The 19,398-nt window shown below is 40.2% G+C and overlaps 1 protein-coding gene and 1 long non-coding RNA gene across 2 annotated transcripts in view; one reads left to right on the top strand and one right to left on the bottom strand.

Moving 5' to 3' along the window:
- Nucleotides 1-1,734: 1,734 nt before the first annotated feature.
- The window catches only part of LOC148021747 (uncharacterized), a 419,898-nt gene continuing 402,234 nt past the window's right edge, over nt 1,735-19,398 (bottom strand). The window contains exons 55-63 of the mRNA XM_087697283.1: nt 19,202-19,318; nt 18,171-18,254; nt 14,818-14,901; nt 11,714-12,301; nt 11,487-11,600; nt 3,275-3,449; nt 2,832-3,151; nt 2,210-2,587; nt 1,735-2,073 (exon numbers count right to left, since the gene is read on the bottom strand). Of these exons, the coding sequence (XP_087553409.1) occupies nt 1,735-2,073; nt 2,210-2,587; nt 2,832-3,151; nt 3,275-3,449; nt 11,487-11,600; nt 11,714-12,301; nt 14,818-14,901; nt 18,171-18,254; nt 19,202-19,318 (2,199 nt within the window). The remainder of the gene's footprint in view (nt 2,074-2,209; nt 2,588-2,831; nt 3,152-3,274; nt 3,450-11,486; nt 11,601-11,713; nt 12,302-14,817; nt 14,902-18,170; nt 18,255-19,201; nt 19,319-19,398) is intronic.
- Nucleotides 1,794-15,853, top strand: LOC148021749 (uncharacterized). Its single transcript, XR_015694404.1, has 3 exons — nt 1,794-1,928; nt 2,029-2,111; nt 15,149-15,853. It is a non-coding gene; the product is annotated as an uncharacterized LOC148021749 (long non-coding RNA).

Here is a 19,398-nt window from a genome sequence, read left to right as displayed (position 1 = left end):
TTCTATGTGATGGCCTAGAGCCACATTGTGCTTTGTAATCTTGTTTTCATGTACTTTTTTTCATAATTAATATAAGTATCTTGAAAACATATTTGCACACCAAGATCTAAGGGGAGAGGGTTAGTTTGGATGTGCAAACCCATATGATAGTTGTTGGTCACTTTTGTAGGTGACGTGTATAGGTCAACCACCCTAGAAAATTGCTCGTTTTTTCATGAAGATCATGAGGTCTTTGGTAGGGTAATATGAAGATTTGGGGTTCATGATAGCATGTGCTTAATACTATGGTTTAGTTCTCTACATTTACTTTGGTTCTTCTCAACCACTTGGTATGTTTATGGATTTTGGAAAGTCCAATGGCACCCGACCTAGGATAGATTGGTTGCCAATTCTTTTAAAATGGAAATGTTTGCAATATCTCATTTGCTCTCGTGGATGGACAAATTGAAGGATAGATCTAAGTTTAGTTGTATGTCTTGCCTTGGATTAGCCTTGGTGGGGTTGATGTCACTCTCTTGCCTTGAAGCACACTCGTGCCTTTTTACACTATTAGTGGGTCTTTGGGGTCCCTCATGGCTACCATGACCTTCAAGGCGAGGTTCTAGACCCCCAACCTTTTCCTATCGTTCATGGTTGACCATCAGAGCTAATGCACTTTGGGGATTGCACAAATCTAAAGCCTAGTGGAAATTGACAATGATAGAGGGATGGCATAACAGGACGCCATTCAAATGTAAGGTATTCATTTGTGCACGTTTGTGGATATTCTTCCCCTTGCTTCAACTCTTCAGGTTTGTCCCAAACCCACTTGTAGGTTGTATTTCACTTTCTCAAATTCTGGGGTTCCTGGTGTATTTGGATCACTCACAGTGCATTCATTTTTGATGCAACCTCAAGCATCTAGAGTCATGTTACAAAGCTTAAAGGACTCCTTCAGTGGTGGCAGCTTGATCTTATTTAGCATGTTGTTACTTTGTTTATAGAGGATTTTGTACCTTGGTGTTGGGCGGTCTCTTCAATGGCCCTGCCTTGATCTTTATACTTCTCTTTGTTCTCTTATCATGTGATTTTTGTATTTTTTCAATCTTTTGATATAATATAACCACTCATTACAAAAAAAGGAAGAATTCCAAAAAAAGAGATTCTAGTGATTATAAAGAAAAAAGAGAGGTTTAATGAAAAAGATAAAAAGAAGTCACCAATAGTCTTCTCGTTCTCACTTATTACACAAATTTGACCACTACACAATTTTTTCTTTTTTTAGAACACACTTTTGTTGATTAACAAAAAGATTTTGCCTCCCCAACACTAAGGCCAAGGCTCAAGCATGCCAAAGACTAATAGATTGCAATGCTCCACCGCACATGATAAGCTCTCGTTTCATAAAATGAATGTGAATCATTAGTTCTTATGAAGCACTAGCAAAGCAAAGTTTTCTTCCATGTAAATTTAATAAATTTACTCCTTGGACACACACAAAGAGCAACTTACAATAATTTCTTTTATGGGATGGGTCTCAGTCACTATACATCAAGTTTTTTTTACAAAATTTCCGAAGATCATGAAGGACACAAGGGTGGTAGAATCAGGAGTGTGATGCTTAGCACTTGCTGAGGGCAAAGCGACACCATAGTTAAGCAGGCTCTTGCACAGCCTTCTCATCATTGACCACCACCTGGCAACATCATCGAAATCACACCACGTTTTCCTTCCTTAGCAAGAAAGCCCAATCACTCACTCATCCAGCTGAGACAGAAGTGCCACCCCCCGCTTAATCCAATGCTCCTGAGGTTCATCTGACGGGAGTTTCACCTCCATCACAAAGTTGGTTGAGTGTCCTGTGGTGGACAGAACGCCGCGGCGGTCGCTCGTCTTGTACAATGGGGCAAGATAGTGGGGGTAGTGCTCAAACAGAGATACCTCTCGAGGTATGAGCCATATGATTGGACATGGAGAGTACAGTACCTTTGGCTCTTGTTCACCTAGCATGTTGGTTGAATAGTCCCATCTTGCTCCCTCAATGAACAGGCCTTTTACATAGACACCGACTTCGGGGTTGACCGCGCACTGACCCTGCTCCAGCATGAACGATAGCACAACCAAGAGCTAAGGTGAATGAATCCAAACAGCATTTAAGAGTAGCAGAGATGCTCTCACAGAATGTCATTTTTTACTTAGAATGCTCAAATAGCCTAACTTGGACTCTTACTGGATCTTGCATTATCTTGAACTCAAAGTCGATCATGTCGATTGGAACTTTTTTGCTACGTGCATAGTTCTGTTTTGCTCCGGTTAGAAACGACTGGGTAAAGAAGAACCCAGATAACCAGTACACTGCAGGGCTTCCATTCAGCAACCAATCTTGGAAAAAGTTAATTCTATCAATCAAATCTGCAATGTAACTAAGCAGAGGCTTTCTGGAAGGGTATGATTTGGCTGCCCACATGGCAGGAATTTTCCCCTGCATAATACTTTTCCCTAGCTGCTCGAGATCTGCACTCAGGACTATGAGCCCTTTCACAGCTTTTTGTAGTTCCCTTAAGCTTGTCTTGATGACCACAAGCAGTCTGTTGAACCTTTGCAATTCCTACAGAATTAGACAATCCCCGAGTCAAAAGCCAAGAATCTAGAGTGTATAATTCTTCTGATGCACACATTGATGTGCATGTATGTCCGTGCAGAGAGAGAGAGAGAGAGAGAGAGAGGCCCAGAGTCTCATCCTGCGTCTTGTAATCTTGCAAGCTTGTACTTCTACTTTTTTGTACTTAATACAATTACCTATTATGAAAAAAAAGAAAGAGAGCTCATTACGAAAAAAAAAACAGAGAGACCTGGCATAACACTGTGTTCATTGATTCAAAATAAGTAACTGGATACTTGGCTTGAGCAGCTTCGACATCAAATTCATTGGGGATTTTCCCCATTATATCATTAACAAGTCCAAGCAAGATATCCTCACTAGCGCTTTGAGATCCACTTGTAGATTTGACATTCCCTGTGGCTGAGGGCTGTGCAAGTAACAATGACGAGAGAAGAACAGATGTTTCATTCAAATCCTTTGTAATATTGGCATTTTCATGGAAACCAAATATTTCAGGTTGCTGTTGTATTGGTAGTTTTTTGATGAATTCTAGGTATGAGTCATAATCTCCTGCAATCGCAACCCCAAAAAAAAAGAAAAAGAAAAAGATTCTGTCAAAATTTTTGCAACATCAATTTATATTCACACTTCCGAATTTGAGAGAGAGCATCACAAATGCATACAAAGGCTTACCATCGGTGGGAAGTCTATACAGTCCACTTTCTGTTAAAGAAAAGTCATCCTTGTGTATGCTTTCACAATATAAACTTTCAAGAATAGTTTTAAGTGTTCGTCTGTCATGATCATCTGTTACTCTGCCACCATAGTTGCACTCTGCTGTGAGATAATTGAGGGCCTTGTAGGGAATCTGCATTAAGTCACCCAATGTTCAGCAGGGAATTCAGTTCCTCCGAAAGCTGAGGACAAACTTTAGAAGTATGTTTGCCAAAAGGATAGCTTGTACCACCCCTAATAGGGAATGAATAATAGACAGACAATGCAACCTTTCACATAGATAAATGCATTCTCTGTTATGTGCAGGTAAATGCTTGGGCCCATTCATGCGTTTGAAATTCACATAAGAGCAGCAACTTACAAGAAGAAAAGATTCAGAACCAATCCTTAGGTTTATTCATCCATTTGTCATGTACGGATTCAGAATCAATCTTTAGGTTTGTTCATGTGTTGTGGGCTACATGGAAATCTCACAACCATACCTTGGAGCTCGTTCTACTTGACATTTAATACCCTTTTCTGGAGATCAGTACAACAGTCTTTGTTTGACACACACCCTCTTCATGAGATGAACCGTTTTTGACCTCTTGTACATTGATTTAATCCATACATATAATTTCACAAACAAGAAGAATTCACCTAAGAGGTGCCATGTTCTAGAGACATGGATCCTGCTCCAAATATTAGGTTTAGAGGATAGGAGAATGAAGAAAATTTCAGCTAGGAAACAGCAAATAGCTGGGATAAATGGAACCTAGGAAGTTGTTACATTTGCTGTATGTGGCAATGCCAAGTGACCATGGAACTGATATGACAAGCTGCAGAGGTAAAAGGGGGCCTAAATCTTCCCATGACGTCTCTTATTGGTCTGTCCAACATAGACAATCTACAGCGAGGCTCAGCTGTTTGATGGCATGCCAATATCTCATGTATCTTTGAATGATGCCTTAGGCAAGGACATGGATCAGTGGGCTGCAGGCAGCGTGATCTGCATCCCATTGTGGGGTATCCAAGGTAACTCCTCATGGTGGATCTGTTGAGCTAAAGCATGCATCACATGCTGATTAGCCTCTTGAACAGCACCAAAAATGCTTATTTAATGTAAAAACCCTAAAATAGGGAGCGGTTCAAGAGATTTAAAATGGCGAGAGGTTCTAGACTGTTGAGGATCTAAAACTTTCTATAAATAGGCATGCTGCTCTCCATTGAACTTTAATCTCGTTTTTGTAGGTTTCAGGTGCTCTAGCTTTGCTGCCCACACTTCGTTCATGGAGGATATCTCAGCCAAGGCTGCCTGACATTGTCTACATCCATCTAGCACATATTTCCCACCTCCACCATGCAATCTACACCCTTTGTTGCTGCGTTTGCTGTCTGAACAGCCAGGTGGACTTCTCCCACTATTGTGTTTGCTGCTCCTAGCTGCTGTCCAAGCTGTCACCACCTTCTTAGGGTTGTGTTTTGACAGTTTTTCTCTCTCCTCTATTGTCCGCCAACATTCATACGGCACATCATTTGCTGCATTTCCTGCTGTCTGACATCTTGGAGGCTGCCTTGCTACGATTTGGGATGTACGACACACTCTCCAACTCATTATCTTTGCCTCGGTCCTCCAGACACGAGAGTTCGGGGTACAATATTCCTTCACTACATAGTGTGTTTGTTGCATGAGCATTGTATTATTGAGATACATTCATTTATGATATTCATTGTCTTTGAGTGACCCTAACCCTAATTGTGTACCATTGTGTATATGTTTTGTCGTACGCTTTTATTTGTGTTTTTGCATTCGGGTATTCTGTACATGGTGTGAGCCAAGTACTCTCAGAAAAACCCTGGCCTTGATCTAAAAGCTTCTTACAGAAGCTAGAACCATAGAAGGAAAAATGACTTCGAACACATCTTCACCACATCATGATTCTCCCGAGCCTAGCATATCAAGATTTGAGCCAAAGTGGGTTACATAGTCTGCTCCGCAAAGATCTGACATAGCTGGAGAGTCATTGGACTACCATGGAGTCCCTCGGCCTTATGAGATTACATGAGCTAAGTACAAACTTATCTTGATGCATCGGACTCAACAGTAGATTGAAAGTAAATCTGAGTTTTTCCCTTTAGATTCAGTGCACCGATCTAATGATTTTGCAAGAAGGATGGAAGCTCCACAAAGGATTGGCCATTCTAACGTGGAAACTGGCATGGAGTATAAACCTTTCATCTCTCTACCACCTTCATCTCCATCTCTACCTCTTTCATCTCTTCCATATACATCTCCACTTTCATTCACTCCTTTGTCAAGTATGCAAAACAACACCTCTTAATATTTGGCATTTACTTCCTCTTTTTCGCAAGATATCAGTGATGCTCAGGATAAAGGAACTCTTTAAACCAAGTATTGGTTCATAAGTGGTAAAGAATATAGATTTTTCCATTTGGGCTCAAGAAAAGGTAAGCAAATGAAGTAAGATTCATTGGTGACTACTCCATATTTTTCTTCCGCTTTTACATCTCATGGTCAATTTGATTTTGGTGAATCATCATTTGCATTTCATGGATGAAAGAAACCTAACTCATTTTGTACTACTACACTAATTACAAATCCATTTGATCTCGTACCTATCCCTCCCTCATCTTCCATAGCACACTCCTTTTAGCCTCCATTATGTGCATCTCATTACACTCCATACACCACATTGGGGGATTCCTCACACTTAGGCATAGCCTTTAGGACTTCTCATTTCTCCTATTCAGGTGGTGTATCTGTGATGGAGGCTCGTCCTTCCGCACACACACCCTTTTGGGCTATCCTCCATAGGGATAACATCGAGTGTGGAGCTTTTGATACTAGAGTTTGCCTCTATGGCTTTACTTGGTGGACCACCAGCTCATTCTATAGTATCCTAGCCGCCATTTGGATAGGGCTTACGTATTTTAGTGCCTCCACCTCCACTGGCACCTTATGGAAACATTCATGTTCTAGTGCCTCCACATCAATTGCACTCATTGGTCATCCACAACTTATTTTTGACTAACCTTATCTTTCTTTTGCTTCTTTACCTCCTCCACCTCTACCATCTTACATACACTACATGTACTCATATTCTTAGACACCTCATGGTTCTTCATCCTTATTAGCTAAGAATGCATTTAATGATAAGACTCATTTTAATAGGTCTAGCTATACTACTTGGTCAAATTTGATGAGACATGTCTTCGACTCTCATAACCTATGGGATATTGCGCAGGAGTTGGCATCCCACATTTGTTTTATACAAGGTTGTCCACTCATAGAAGGCTAGGAACACATCTACTATTGTTGAGCTAATGTAGGGCTTATTGCCTGAGTTTCCTTCTTAGCTTCAGCACTTTAACTTAGCATCTAAGCATTGGGACCACTTGACTAACCGCTATGCAGCTGGGATAGGATCCATCGCATAAACTTGAACCATGAGCTTTAGAACTTCAAAATCATTGCTCGGGATGACTTGAAGGTCAAATTGGTAGAGTATCGATGACTCCTCGCTGAATTCTCCACTACAAAGATTTCTAAGTTTCATGATAAGTGGGTTATATTGTTCCTAAATAAGCTGCTAAGAAAGTATTTCAACTTTGTGTAGTAGATGACCTCACAGTCCACTATGCCCATGTTCTACGAATTTGAGTGTTAGCTACTATGTTATGCTCGGCTGTTTGCTCAGTTTTATGGGGCATCTCTTGTAGAGGGGGACTCTTGTTGCTTCTTCCCTAAAGGAGCAGTAAGGGATGGGTAAGAAAACTCAAAACTCCACTCAGACTTAAATCAATCTAGTGAGACCTTAGGAAACACCCAGCCATATCTCAAACCCAGGTGGTAGAATGTACCTAAGAAAAATAGGTATTGTCAACATTGTCAAAAGATTGGCTATTTTGATGATGAGTGTTGATCAAAAGCTCGAGGCATCCATCCAAAACCAAAGTCCTAGATCCCTACCCCTCAGTTGGGCAAACCTTAGCAGGGGAGGCAGAGTAGTGACAATCAATCTTAGGGGCAGTGGAGAGGTCAGACTCACATTGCCACTAGTCAACCATCACAGTCAACAAGCTTCTCAATACTAGAGGGCTTGTTTGAGTGGTTTACAGAGGCCCACATCATTTCCATAGAGACATTTGAGGATGCGAGTCTCATCCATATGTGTGAGTTATCTCGTGATGAGGTGTTTATAGAGACCTACTCATCACAGCCAAGTACTTCAACTACTCCTTAGATTATGGATAGTGAAGCTACTCATCATATGACCCCCATTTTGGACATTTTCATCTCCCGAGCCCTTGCAGGTAGGATCGTTTGTATCGTGCAAACAACTCTTTAGTTAAGATTCAGGCTCACGGTCACAAAAGTTTTGCCATTGACTTGGACCTGGATTGCGCTATGTTGGATGATGTATACCATGTCTCCCAGCTAGGGGTGAACTTGTTATCTGTTTAGTAGCTTTGCTGGTTGGGATGAGCGGTCTTCTTTATAGTGATCATAGTCGAGGTCCTTGACTCTTAGATTGGTTTAGTGATTGCTTGTAGTGAGGCATGGCCTAGTGGCATGTACCACATGACACAGTTTATTTCTGGAGGATTGACAATTGAGGACATTAAGTTCCATCGCTTCCAAGCTTTAGGCACTGGACAAAAGCCTACAGATATTAAACATCTTTGGCATTTTCTCTTAGGGCATCTCAAGTGAACTTAATGTTCAGCCAACTTCTCCATTGGGTAATGCAAAAAATCAGCCTATGGCTGATGTGGATATCCAATAAGGTGCTGAATTTGAAATTCAACAAGAGCTTGTACACTATCAAGAAGCTAGGTAGATGCCTAGATGGTATTTGCAGACTACGAAAGATAGTCATTTGGATGCTCCTATTTTTGGTCGTACTAGAAGGCAAGCTTGCATGCATGATGGTGCATATACGATGGAGTTTGTTATGGCAGCAGATACACTTGATGATGAGGAGACTGAATGTTTTGAGGATGCACAACATAGTGTGCATTGGATGGCAGCAATGTAAGTTGAATTTGATTCCATCATGAAGAATCAAACATGGAATTTAGTATCTTTGCCTGTTGAGAAGAAAGCCATTGGTACAAAGTGGGTCTATAAGCTGAAAAGGAATGCACATGGATCCATTGATAAATATAAGCCTAGGCTTGTGGATAAAGGTTACGTACAGAAGAAAGACATTGACTATGAGGAGACATTTGCTCCTACATCCCATATGACTACCATTAGGTCTATGGTTGCTTTGGTTGCCCATTATGGATGGATTGTGCATCAGCTTGATATAAAGACTGTATTTTTACATGGAAAACTTCAAGAAGAAATGTATGTACAACAGCCCATTGGTTTTGTAACAGTTCAGGGATTTGAACACTTGGTTTGTGAGCCAAAAAATGCTTTATATGGCTTGAAGCAAGCTCCTTGAGCTTGGCATGCAAAGATTGATGCCTTTTTACTCAACCAAGGGTTCATAAACAAACTATCAGAGTCTCCCCTTTATGTATGTAAAGAGGGGGGATCCTTGCTGGTCATATGTCTATATGTTGATGATCTTTTGTTGATAGGGACACATGCTGATCAGATTTCAGCATTCAAATAAAATTTGCAGTAAACTTTTGAGATGTCAGATTTGGAGCCTTTACACTATTACTTGGGCATTCAGTTCATTCATGATGCTAGAGGCATTGGATTGTCACAGTTTAGATACATTGGTATTTTCTTGAGAGGTTTGGCTTACAGGATTGCAAGCCAGTTTGTACACCAATGGAACCTAGACTAAAGTTGTCATTGCATGAGGACAATGACTTGTTTGATATTCATACATATGCTTCAGCAGTTGGATGTCTTATTTACTTATGCAATACAAGGCCGGACATACAATTTGTAGTTTCAGCCCGAGCATACATATGCATCAGCCACGTATGTCACATTGATAAGCTGTCAAGTGTGTTTTTTGTTACTTGCAAGATACTAGGACTCTTGGATTACTTTATGCCAAGGGGGAACAATTGCACTTACATGCTTATAGTGATTCCGATTGGACTGGTGATCATGATTCTCGTCACTCCACTAGTGGTAATTGTTTCTTTCTTGGCTCATCTTGCATCTCTTGGCTTAGCAAGAAACAATCCACTATTGCCACATTGTCATGTGAAGCTGAATACAAGGCAACTTTCACTACCACAGTTGAGTATGTATGGCTTAGATGCTTGTTGGTTGATTTGGATGTATCTGTCACTGAGCCTACTCCTTTGTTCACTAACAGTCAAAGTGACATTGCAATGGCACGAAATCCTATGTTTCATGCATACATGAAACACATTGAAATACACTCACTTTGTTAAAGAGAGGCTACATATCACTTTGTTAGAGAGAGGCTACATGCAAGTGATATCAGCCTTGTCTACTATCCTACCACCAACAATGTAGCGGACATCTTCACCAAAGCTCTTCCTTGTGACAAATTTGAAACATTCTGCAATGATTTAAATTTGATCTCCTTTGGTGGATGACCTTTGTATTTTGATCACTCTTTACTCTAGGGGGATTTGTTGGGTTTGACTCACACCTATGCTCACAGAGGAGTGCCGGTGATCCTCAGTAAGACAGTAGGGCACTTTTTACTCTCCTTACAAGAGGTTTTTTTTCCCAGATTTATTTTCTTTTATTTTATGTATCTATGTTACGCAGTTTGGGCACTTGTCGTGTTTTACACGCTTCCAGTGTGTTGAACACCCTCTTACAACCCTAAGGTTTAAGGGTTGTACTTTGCACTTGCATCTTACACTCTAGGGATTATTATATTGGGTGTTGTGCTATCACTCTCTCTTCATTGTCAATTGTTCTAGTAGCTGAGCTCGAGCTTCGATCCTTATGCATCCTCTCACCTCTCACAAAGATTGGTATCTTGCATGGTCGCATGGTTATTCAAGTCTTGGTGGGATGTGTTGGATTCCACAAGACCTATTAAGTTCTTCCAATCTTTTCTCCTTTCTCATTTGATTGCATCTTGGCAAGAGATTTTGCGTTTTGGAGTTTGATGCTCTCCTGATCTTCATAAGGAGGAGAATTCACTGCAAGAAGTGCTGTTGAATTGGCCTGATAAAGACTTGCAGCGAGATAAGTTTAATTGGATGGCTAACTTGGGGTTGCAAATAGTCCATGATGGTGTCATTCTTGGGCAGCCCCGTCTTTATTCTTTCTGGTGCATTTGTTAATACTTTCGGGTGCCTCATGGCTATCATGACATTTGGTCATCCTAACAAGAGCAGCTTCTGAGGTCCTCTCCATTGTTTGCTTTAAAGTCATCGTGTCCTTGGTGGGATTGGATGTTTGTGCTACTTGCTGATTTCGAGAATAGGTCAACTAATCAAATCTATCATCAGATGATCGAGGTTAAGAGATGGGTCACTAGAAAGGCCAATAAAATATGGCATATTCGGGACAGCAAAAAGAAGTGGTAGGAAAGATTTCTTCAACTCTAGAAGTCTAAGATTCCGTATCAGGGTAAAGTTTTTATATGGAGGTTGCTTATTGGGGGTCTTCCAACTGGGGATGTGTTGTGTGCTTGCAAGATCTCCTGTGGTGGTGGTTGTGTATTTTGCACTACATGCGATGAGACATTGCTTCATCTCTTTGTCTCTTGCCATGTTGCTTAATAGATTTGGAGTTTTGTTTCTTGCGTGTGGTCCTTAGTGACTTAGGAGCGGATAGATTCCTTCTATGTCCGCCTTGCAATCAAATCATTCTTGCCTTTTCCATTTCCTTCGTTGGACAGCTTTGTGGCATATTTGGGGTACTCGAAATGCCTTCATTTTTGAATTTGCCTCGGGTATCCATGGTCATGTGGCCCATGTTCATGGTTTATTGTTATGGCAGATCTCCTCTACGGTTTCAGCTGGCTTGGTTCTTGACATTGGTGCTCCTTGGCTGGATATTGTTTGCTCCACTCTGGCTGTCCTTTTTGTGTGATATTTGTGTGTTATAGTCTTAGAGGCCTTTCGACTTGATTTGTGTTTGTTTTGTTTTTCTTAGCTGACCTGATGGTCTGATGTAAATATTGCCATTTAATTCAATTATCTTCACGAGAGAGAGAGAGAGAGAGAGAGAGAGAGAGAGAGAGAGAGAGAGAGAGAGAGAGACCTTTTCTTGATACTCCTCGATGAACATCTTGAGTTGCCTAACACTTATCCGGAGATCAGATTCATTAAATTCATAAGGAATGTTCCAGCCTAGGGGGCCAAATTTCCTCCGTTCCTAGAATAGGACAAAACAAAGTTAAAAATTTGAGACAGTAAGCAAGAGTTGTTAACCTTAATTGCACATAGTTTAAGCAATTGCACCATAGGACCAAATATTTGAGGAGTTACCTGGACAACAGCATGGAAAAAGCAGAGTGCATAGAGCATTCTTCTCCACTCCTTGCCTTTGGAACATTGATTGAAAAAATCAGAATCTGAGATTGGGAATGTATGGTAGCTGCCAGTAATGTTAGCCTTCAAACCATTAGGGGGCTCATTGGTCATCTTCACAGCATTCTGAAGAATTGAGATGGGAAATGCTTCAGATGGGTAACTGGTCAGCCAAAGTCTGAATTGGGGGTGTGTCTTTTCTGGGGTGAGTTCGCTTTCCCAATACCTTTCTAATGTAGGCATCCAAGAAGGAGCAAGGTGGCAATTCTGTAAAGCAACCCAGTAACCTCCATGAGCAGCTTCATTCATTGCAGATATAGCTACTGGTCCTTGTCCTTGGCCAAGTGACACAGTTTGCAGTTTCATTCCATGGTCTCCTGCAAGCTTTATCAAGGCAGACATTGGATCTGAACCAGGAGAGAGTACAAAAACCAATGGAGTTGTTGAAGAAGAGTCACAATAGCACACTTCCAGGTTAAGTAGTGATGGCTCAATGAACTGTGGGCCCAATACCTCAGCGATATAATTCACCACAGCAGACACAAGCTGTATTTGAAGTGTGAAGTTAGAAACTTTGGCATGATCCACATGATAGAATTTATGCATGTGTAGAAAAAGAAATATGAAAATTGACACTCAAATTTTCCATGGTGGTATAAATTCCAATGTCTGGAAATAGACAAAGCTCATAATAAGAGGATGGTTTTTGAGCAACACTGTTTATATCAAGGCCAGGCTAGTTGGCCCAATCTTCACAATAATACAAATGGTGTCTGGATTTCTTTCTGAAGGATCATGCTGATGCTCTTCTTTTAACCACAATAGGGTTTTCAATGATTTATGCCTGTTCAAATTGAGGTTGATAATTAAGCGTACATGCATGTCTGGGTTTTTTTATATCTGTTGGGTATTGGAGTGTCTGAAGACTGGTATGGTACAATGTTGATGGTTATTCTTAGTGGGTGTTTGAGACTATAGACCTTCTAGCATTGTGTGTCTGGACTATGAAAGCTTTTTGCCTTTCTTTTGTAATATTAGTTTTTGAGGCCATGAGTGTTTATGTCTGTCTGACTGCAGACAATCTGAGCTGAAGCTCAAAGTCTTATGGATCTTGCTTATCAAACTGCACGTACCTTCAGGCAAACCTTTTAATGTCTACACATACATTTGAGGTCAAGGGATGCATTGCATGATTTTTGGCCTGCCAATTGGGCATTGATCTCATTCCACAAGCACCATTAAGAAAGTTCTGAATGAGAACTTGTAGATGAATCAGATTTTTTGAAATCAGCTTGGCTTATTGCCTTCTGCATGCATAGATGAGGGATGCCTTACGAGAGGTTCATATTGAGCTGGGGCTGTAGACACACTTCAGCAGATTTGAATGTTCGTTCCCAGATTTTTTTGAAATTGAGCCAAATAGTTGCCTGAAGAGCAGTCTCTTGGCTTACACAATCAAGGCTTTAGCTCACTCAGATAAAGTTTCTAACCGTCACCTCTCTAAAAAGTTAATAGCTCAAATCAAGGTTCATTTTCTAAGGTCTCTGAAATGAAGCGGCCTATTGTGCAGTGTTACAACCTGTAGAAGTGCTTATTCAAGACATCTTGCAAACACCCATATGAAGTGACTTTATTTAGCATCACCTTTGCTACCTCGGTTCACACTCCAACCAGGTGAAGCATCACCCTTGCTACCCAAGTGTGTGCCTGAACGAGGTGCAAATCTCATTTTGCTCTATAAGGATCAGATTTCATTGTTTTAAAAGATGGACTTGCAGAATTAACCATTCTCTAGAGGAGCCTACAAGCACTCATTAGCAGCCTAAGACCCTAAGAGGCAGTTCCCACTCCTGGAAGATCAGTGCAAGCATCAAGGAGACTCTGAACAGCCTTGGTACACAAAATGCAGGTTGTCTCTTTGAATACAAAGTGCAGTATATAGCAGATCAACTTGAATTGAGGATCTTGTAGTGGGGACTTAGTGGGGTATACTAATACTTAACAGTTCATGGAAACAAAGCAGACAAGCAAGCTAACCCTAGTTAGTTCAAGTGTGGGTAGACAGGTAAACTGACCTGAGTCCAAGTGTAGATAGACAATTAGACAAGACTCTATCTGTCAGTCATGCGTTAGTTTAAGTATTTAGGCAGACAAATGTAGGTTCTCTGTCAGACAGTCATTGTCTCAATAGAAACCTTATTTGCTTCTAAATACCTGCTCAAGCTCTCAAGCATATTAATCATGAAGCACATCCAATATCATGAAAGTAGCCAATGAGTCAACACGACTGAATACACTACAAGGGTTGGGCATATGAGATGTCTCCTAAGTAAGCCACTGTTTTGCAGTGTCTGTGAGTTTGAAACATGTGCATCTTGCTGTGTTTGGCAGCCTACATCCTTGACTTCTCTCCATCCACTAGCTATTGAGTACCTATCTACCATTTTTCATTCAGCCTGCACATAGATTGCCTGTTTCCTCCAACCAGCAGTTTATCTTTCTGGCCCACATATTAAGGGTTGATCACTTCTTGCATCTGCAAGTATGCTGCACCCCACAACATCTTCTCATGTTCGTCTTCTCATTATTCAGCATCAGATCAAGTTTCCATTTATTATTCTATTTTTTAATTGCAATAAGCAGCATTTCAAATGAGTTGTATTTCTCTCTTCACCTTTCATGCAAAATTTGAGAAGCACAATTTTCAGCAATTGCAGAAATTGAAACCAAATTCTGAAACTTTAAAAAGGGCCATTATGTCTTGTTTAGAGGTGGTCTAACATAAAAGCAGTAACATTTTACTATATCTGGGCCTCTATTATTCCACATGAGTTCGAAATGATCTCTTTCAGAACAATGTGATGTAGAAAGCTGGAAATTGCAACATATGAAACATCTGATAGCTTAGAGGATCTCAAGCCCAGAGACACTTTAACGAGGGACTTCATGTTTGGTTTATAGATGTAATGTTAACCAGTAGCTTTTTCTCTTTGGAAAAAAAAGGTTAACATTTTACTATATGAGGGCTTTTTCTATTGCAAACAGGTTCTAAATCAACAAACCTTGTCTGGTCGAAGACATCGCAGTACTAGCATTTTCTGAAAGTTGTCTAGCTCAAAAGTCCATGGCATAGGAAGATCTTCTATCTGCATAGATGAATTTAGTGTATATATTACTCAAAGTAATCTCATGTTCCCTAGCATTAACTTAAAATATTCAGATGTGATAGAATGAAAAGATTACACCAGTTTCTACTTTAGAACTACAATATATGTCATACTTTGTGCATGCCTGCATGGGAACAAGAATGAGAACAACAAATGGAACCTTTGGCATGCATGAGGGTGTTGATATCATGGAAGATGCTTGACAATTTTGCCATTTTGTACACAGAGTTATTCAATATTTATTGTTACATGGAGGACTGTTGCTTGGGACATGGATAGAGGCCCAGCTTGCTGATACGAGGATGTACAGGGGTGTCATGCTCATCTTGTCTCAAGGCAGCTTGTGAGGAGGATCGCCATGCCAAATTTCTCACATGGTGTGGACCTGGGTGCATTGTCACAGATGGGAGCTCATAGCTAGTACTTTTGCTTGGTATATATGGACCACTAGATGCTGCCATGCCACAGATTTATTGGACATATCTACTGCAGAGAATCTCTTGAGGATTCGGACAGAGATTTCCATACTCTCCATGGGAAATGGGAGGGGATACAAGGTAGTTTGGAGACTATGAAGAGGAGGAGAGATGCTTTCCTCAGGACCTGGGATTTGGATAGAGATTGCCCACACTCTCCATGGGAGATGGGAGAGGATATGAGCCAGTTTGGAGACTCTGAGGAGGAAACATACTTTTCTCCGGACCTGGGATCCTGTCACTTTCTTCCATTGTCAGTCCCATCTAGTTTGGCGCTGTAGACCTCCCAACTGGTTATTCATTCAGGGCTTGTACTAGAATTCCCTTTGTTGTATATACTTTTTGATATGCAAGTCCCTTACAGGGCTGCTTTGCACTTTGTGCTTTACCTTGGGACACTTTGTCCCCAGGGAATTTATTAATAGAATATATTCTCTTCTCTGAAAAAAAAAGAATTAGGTAAATATGTATATGCTATGGTTGGTAAATTTGTCAGCTATAATATCTGTAGTCTGTTCTATCCAATCAAATGGGAATTTTTCTGGCACTATATAGAGAGTATGCGGATGCATACAGTCATGAATTCTTTTCTCATTGTACATTAATGAGATGATAAATAATGGTTTCATAAAAATAAAAAAAAAGTGTATACAGCACAATCAGCATTGGCTGCTCAATTGCCATTTTGCAGGGCATGGCGTATTCGATGCTGCTTCATTAGATTATCCAGGTGTGGTTATCCTTGTGTGTCATGATCTTCAGCCTCACATTAGTGCATAATGAACCCTCATGATAGATGGTCTATACTCCTATGTCTCTTTTGTGGGTAAAGGTATGAGTTTGTTGCAGTACATGCATCACATGCTTTATTATTGGGAGTTGAAATCTGGCTTCCAGTGCAGATAATGATGCCCCCATGCTAAATCTATAAGGCACACATGTATGCTGGTTATAGTGGATTGAATGCACTGGATTTAGTGGATGTCTACATAACCTGTAGCAGGTTACATATGTCATCATAACACCATATATCTGTGTCACACCTGTAGCAGTTTCGTAACGTGGGAGGGACTTCCAGATAGAAAAGGCAGGATATCTTATGTTATCATTGTGCAGTGCATGAAGATTATCATACAATATTCTGGTTGCTGGTCTTCAAATTAAGCCTTTAATGTTCTTATAGCGATACTTGGTTGGAATTTTTGCCTTTAGGGGTACCTTTTTCTGTGAGAGAAATTACAAAAAATGTTTGTAGACATGTTTCTACACCAAGAACAATGATCCCTCAAATTTATTGTTTGATCTGACTCACGTGCAACATAGACAAGTTTGTCAAGTTAGTAGAAGACACACTTCCCTTAATGCAAGTCAAAGCATTTTTGGGGTACCTGGACACCTCCCTACAACTTTGACAGCATACTACTACTTTGCTTGGAGGAGATACAAAGGCTAATATATCTCAAAACTTATTTAAAGAGGACGTGATAAATGGCAGAGCCAAAGCTCATTAAGATATTTCTGTTTGAGGAACCTAAGGTCAATTCCATGACAAATGTAGATGATTGGATATCTATTAGGATTGGTATATTTATGACTGAGTAACTGACATTATCCATCCTGATGTGATTGCACATTCGGGAAAAGTAAAACAAAACAATTATGTCATCAAAGGGTTCCTAGAACATCCCAATCATTATCACTTTCTCAAAGTCCATGAGAGGCCCCATGTATATAAAGAAATATCCATTGCCAACTTCCATGATTAAGTCCTTAACCAATGTGTTAAAAAGATATTTACAAACTTATGAGCATTGTACATATTACATGCAACAAAACCCGAGCTTTTCATGGTGTAAATAATCACATCTAAATTCTATAGCCAGATCATACAAATGATGGATGTGATTCTTCCTTGTGCCTCATACTTTATTACCATGTGGTATTTTTTGATTCTTTGTTTGAGCCTTGTACTTCTTCAGAATATCTCTGCAGCAATCATATAATGAATGCTGCAAGCTTCATGATATTGACCAGATCAATTTTCAGTGGGGTTTCTTGATTGATTACCAAATGCTGACAAAATCTTTGGGAATCTCCATAATGGTAGCCTGACCCCGTTCAAAAGGAGGAAATACATTTGAAGAACTTTGCGGTGGGAGTCCAGGTGAGACTTAACCTACTAAAGAGTAAGACCTTGGACATGCATTTCCCTCAGTTTCTGATATCTGTAAGGTCATTTTCATGATAGACATAGCCTCTCATGTACTTTATACCCCCATAAAATTAGTGTTAATCATGATGCATCAATTATGCTAGTTGCAATATAGAAATTTCAATGAGGAGGTGTGTTATAGCCCAGCATTCTTTAAATATGAGCAGTTCAGAATTATCCTTCAAAGAGCCATGCACAAGAACTGAGGAGCTAAGACTGCCCCAGAAAGTTTAACAGCTACTTAACACTATCAGCAATGAAAATGAGGTGACAGGATGCATTTATAAACTTATCACTACAATCATCTAGCTGCAAATCAATGTGCAGGTCAGAGCACATGGGCTTTCCTAAAGGAAGGGAACATATAGAAAGTGTAAGTGGAGATTTTAGTTAACGGGAAGATTGTAAATGTTTTGAGAGAAGGTACAGCAGGATGGAAGGAATAAGGGATCACAGTGAATTCTTCTTATGTACTGTTTTGAGCTTTACAGATTTGGGTGTCACCTCATCTTTTATAATGTGTAGAGTCAATAAGTAGACATTTCTTGTGGAAGTCTTACATGGGGTGATTGACTGTCAAATATTGCACGCCAGGTCTGAGCTTGTTTTGTGATGCTTTTGTCCAGTTCGGAGAAGTTTGCCATCTGTACATGGTCAGTGCTCAGAGTTTTAGAAAAAGTTTTGTCATCTTACGTCAACTTACAGCTTCAGCAAGAGCGTATACATTTTTTGAAAAGGATGCTTCTTTTATGTCAAAGTGAAACTGCATGAAAGGCCGCAAAATACACAATAATTATTCTGAGAAAGGGAACAAAAGGCATGAAAGTGCACTCTTTCTGCTGTCCAGCCACTTTAGAAACATGAAAGGTGGCACATTTTGATTCACTCCGTGTGATTAACATTGTTCATTCTATTTCCCGACTAGCTATGTGGTTTCTTTCGTTACCCATAATCAAGTATCTGACAAAGCACGGATGATGATATTTTCCAAACTGTTAAAAATAAAATAGCTGCCATCCTATATATTCTTGACATTTGCTTTTGGACACATATGTCTAGTCATTGGACTGCTATCATACTATGAATGAGCTGGCAGTAGCTGCAAGTATTTGTTTACAGTTTCAATAATTAACATTTTTTACAAGCATTAGACAATGATAACTTGCAGGGCACTTAAAAATTCTCTTTTACCTAGGACCATACCAAATGCCCCATGTTTATGGGAGAACTCCAAGACCTTATGTCCTATAACCCATTCAAAACTCCCATTGACATGTCAAAACAAACATTCACTATTGTTTGCACGTTTCATTTATTGTTTCAAACCACAGTAACCTCATACTGGCTGTTACAAGACAGTCTTGCAAAGGAAGTTCAGGACGAGCTATTTTTTGACAGTTATAGGAGGGTTTATTGACATCTCGTGATGAACATTCACTGTGCTTGGAAGCTTGTGAGCTAATGAAGTACCATAGTGTTCCCCCTAAGGAACAAATGCTTGAAGTTTGAAGGAGAAGAATCTCAACTTGAGAACTCATGTAGGAAGTCAGAAAGCAACCAAAGAAATGTACTATTTAGGAGTGGAGGGGACCTTTGACAGTCGATACAACTCATTCCAAGATTTCTCAGTGAGCCATGATAGATCTTGCTGTGTTGGTTTTTCTGGTTGCTTTTCAAGCACAATGCCCCCGGTCATCAGAAAGTCCAGCTGCACCCATAGCATGTACGTTTGATTAGTACAAGAATGTAAAGCATTGAGGTGGTCAGTTCTGTAACACTGCTATTGTG

Source organism: Lygodium microphyllum, chromosome 17 (assembly GCF_053477565.2).
Source record: "Lygodium microphyllum isolate KBCC chromosome 17, Lygodium_microphyllum_v1.1.10, whole genome shotgun sequence".
Classification (NCBI taxonomy): domain Eukaryota; kingdom Viridiplantae; phylum Streptophyta; class Polypodiopsida; order Schizaeales; family Lygodiaceae; genus Lygodium; species Lygodium microphyllum.
This window is presented reverse-complemented; position numbering and strand designations above follow the sequence as displayed.